Here is a 3,135-nt window from a genome sequence, read left to right as displayed (position 1 = left end):
TATTACGAACAATAATGTCCGCCAAATGTAAAATTACTTTAAATTTCTTAGAACTAACGAAATTATTTTGGAATTAAAAAAATTCAGTTGAAAATACAAGAATTAATTTGGAATTATAGAAATTAATCTGAAAATAATGGAATTACATGGATTATGAGAATAAGTATAATTTTGGTGAAATTTTTTTGGAATTGGAAACAGTTGTACACATTTTTTTAACGGCTTCTCGGACTAAATTTGTCACTTTCTAAAATATCTGCACAACTTTTAAAATCACTCTGTGTAGATTTTTTATCACAAATTGCGAAAAAATGTTTTTTAACTCTCACTCTCAAGCATTAACAGAAATCAAATTTCTGTTAAAAACGACAATATGTATTGACAAATTTGCAAAGACAGGCCATTTTTTATTTTTCTTTATTAAATAATTTTTCCTCGGATTTTAATTTTTCAGAGCAATAACTTTTAAGAAAAACTGAAAATGAATTAAAACCTACGAATTTATAGAACATTGTTTGTTAAAAATATTTTAAATTTTTTTTATAATTTTTTTAAATTTATCTACATAACTTACGGTCGAACAATTTTTTTAAACAACAATTTTTAATAAAAGTGGTTCTACTTTTATTGCACAAAAACAAAAATCTCTTATAAATTATGAAAAAAATTGGGTTTTTATTTAATTAGTCCAAAATATACTGTAACATTTAGAAAAATTCTAGAATTATAAACCATTTAATTTTTGAATTGGGTCCTAAATAAAAATTCTACAGCGCTTGCGGTCCTTTTAATAATCACCCTGTATATGAAATTATCGCAATAGCACAATGTAATTGCACCTGATTGTAATATTACGAACAATAATGTCCGCCAAATGTAAACATTGGCTAAAACATGACCGAACCCCACAAATTTTAATCAGTTTTAATTACGGTCTTTGACGGCGCAAAAAACTCATCAAAAAATCCCATCGAATTAATTAGGTCTCTTTGAGCCATCAACTGCACCAGCCATTCGATAAATAAACCCATCGAAACTTTATTAACACAATAAATAGAGCTACACTCGACTCGTTTTGGTACAATTATTACGCATTAGAGCTTCTTGCACTTGTTCGATATCCTTTCCTTTTGTTTCCGGTACTAGAAGTGCGATAAAAACCACTCCTAAAGCGCAAACTGCGCCAAAGGCCATAAAAGTGCCCCCAACACCGAGCAAATCGTTCAAATTCTGGTACTGATTGGTGACCGTAAAGGCCATAATCCAATTAAAGGCCGCAGAGACCGAAGTCGCCACTCCTTGTGATTTAGCTGTGAAAATTTCGCCCATCATGAGCCAGGGAATGGGCCCCATGCCGATGGAGAAGACGACGATGAAAATTGCGAGACTGACCAAAGGCAAAGCGCTGAGAAAAGCCAAGTCTTGGGTCTGTTTCAGATGGAAGTAGCCCCCGAGGGCGAGCAGCGAAACGCACATTATGGACGAGGAGACGAAGAGGAGGATCTTGCGGCCGGTTTTGTCGATGAGGAGGGTCGATAGTAAAGTGGCAATCACCTGGAAAAGTTAACACAGTGTTTGAATTTCTTGATAAAACACTGTAAATTTCAAAAATATCGCATTTGAAAGCTGATTTTGTTATTTTTGCCTTGTTATCGCAAAATCTTATAATTTTTTTATTTATTAAATTTATTTAAATAAGTGTTAAAGTCTTTTGGACATACTTTTGCAATTGTGCTTTATTTTGCAAAATTTCTAGAATGCATTGTCTCAATAGATAAATTAAAAATTCATCAAAATAATCGTAAATAGTAGACTCTGGAATTTTCTCTTCTACTATTGTAGTAATTTTTTTCATTTATTTAGATTCGCAGTAAAAAATGCGATGAATCTCGCAAAATAAATACAAATAAAGCACTTTAATTTTGCTATTTTTTATTTTGTTTTAACAAGATTTCTCAAATTTTTGCGATATTCAATAAAAAACGCTATTTTTTGCACTATTTGACAGAATATATAGTTTCTTTGTTTTTGTGGCTCTTTTTTAATAAAAAATTGCTTTTATGTCACTGCGCCGCCACGCCTCTGGACAGTGTCTCTGCTTATTGTAAAATATGACTAAAATTTATTTTCTGTAATAATCTGTTGTTTGTCAACGACGTTTCATTGCTTTTTAAGCTCAAGTTTTCTTTAATATCGATAAAATCGTTTTTTTACCTTGTCATCATAGTCTCAACTTTTTGTTTTTCTAAATAAAGAAAAAAAAATTACACTTTTAGAGTAAAATTTCTCTAATTTAGTGAATTTCTTGATAAAACACTGTAAATTTATCAAAATAGGCATTTGAAAACTAATTTTGTAATTTCTGCCTTGTTTTTAAGTGAAAAATGCTCTTGGTGTAATAAAACAACCTATTTTAAAGTCAATTCAGTTACTTGTCTTCTTTCTAATTTATTAAATTTATCAAATATAAGTGAAAATGAAGCTTTTTATACATAATTTTGCATTTTGTACCAAATTTGGCTAGATTGATTATTAAGGCTCGGATTATATGCAAGATGCATATTTGTCATTAAGACAACAACAAAATTGTAAGTTTTCTATGCATATCTAATGTTTTTTGTTTAAAATAAGCTAAAAAAAATGCATATTTTGGCAATTTGGTACATATTTTAGGAAATATTGCATATTTGTGCATATTTTCTTTAAATCACTAATTTCCGATTAAAGATTTCAGTTCAAGTTAAAAATTGGACAGTTTAAGAAAAATAATCCGATTACAAAATATTTTAAAGAGAAAACAACCGGTAATTCGTAAGCCAAACTCAAAAAATTAGTTCCCTGCTGAGAGTTTTCTTTTTAAATTCGTTTTATACTGGGTGAATATAAAGTATTGAACCAAGCGGTTTTTTTTTAAATCATTTGTTTCCAAAAAATAATAATTAATTTAAATTAAATTAATATAAAAAAATGATTTTTTAAGAACAAAATTTTGTTTTGTTTTTGAGTTATTCGATTTTTGTTGTCTAAATTGCGATGTACATATGTAAAAAAATAATTTAATATAAAGTAGATAGTTGTAATCCCTTAGATCTTGACCTTCATGAGAAAAATGTTTTTTTTGTTGGGTTGCCATTT

The 3,135-nt window shown here is 29.0% G+C and overlaps 1 protein-coding gene across 1 annotated transcript in view; it reads right to left on the bottom strand.

The window, feature by feature from the left end:
• Positions 1–1,013: 1,013 nt before the first annotated feature.
• The window catches only part of LOC123015658 (facilitated trehalose transporter Tret1-like), a 9,195-nt gene continuing 7,073 nt past the window's right edge, over positions 1,014–3,135 (bottom strand). The window contains exon 5 of the mRNA XM_044415529.1: positions 1,014–1,554. Coding sequence (XP_044271464.1) covers positions 1,060–1,554 — 495 coding nt within the window. The 3' untranslated portion in view covers positions 1,014–1,059. The remainder of the gene's footprint in view (positions 1,555–3,135) is intronic.

Source organism: Tribolium madens, unplaced genomic scaffold, assembly GCF_015345945.1.
Source record: "Tribolium madens isolate multiple individuals breed KSU strain unplaced genomic scaffold, Tmad_KSU_1.1 Scaffold_19;HRSCAF=116;Tcas5.2_LG9, whole genome shotgun sequence".
Lineage (NCBI taxonomy): Eukaryota > Metazoa > Arthropoda > Insecta > Coleoptera > Tenebrionidae > Tribolium > Tribolium madens.
This window is presented reverse-complemented; position numbering and strand designations above follow the sequence as displayed.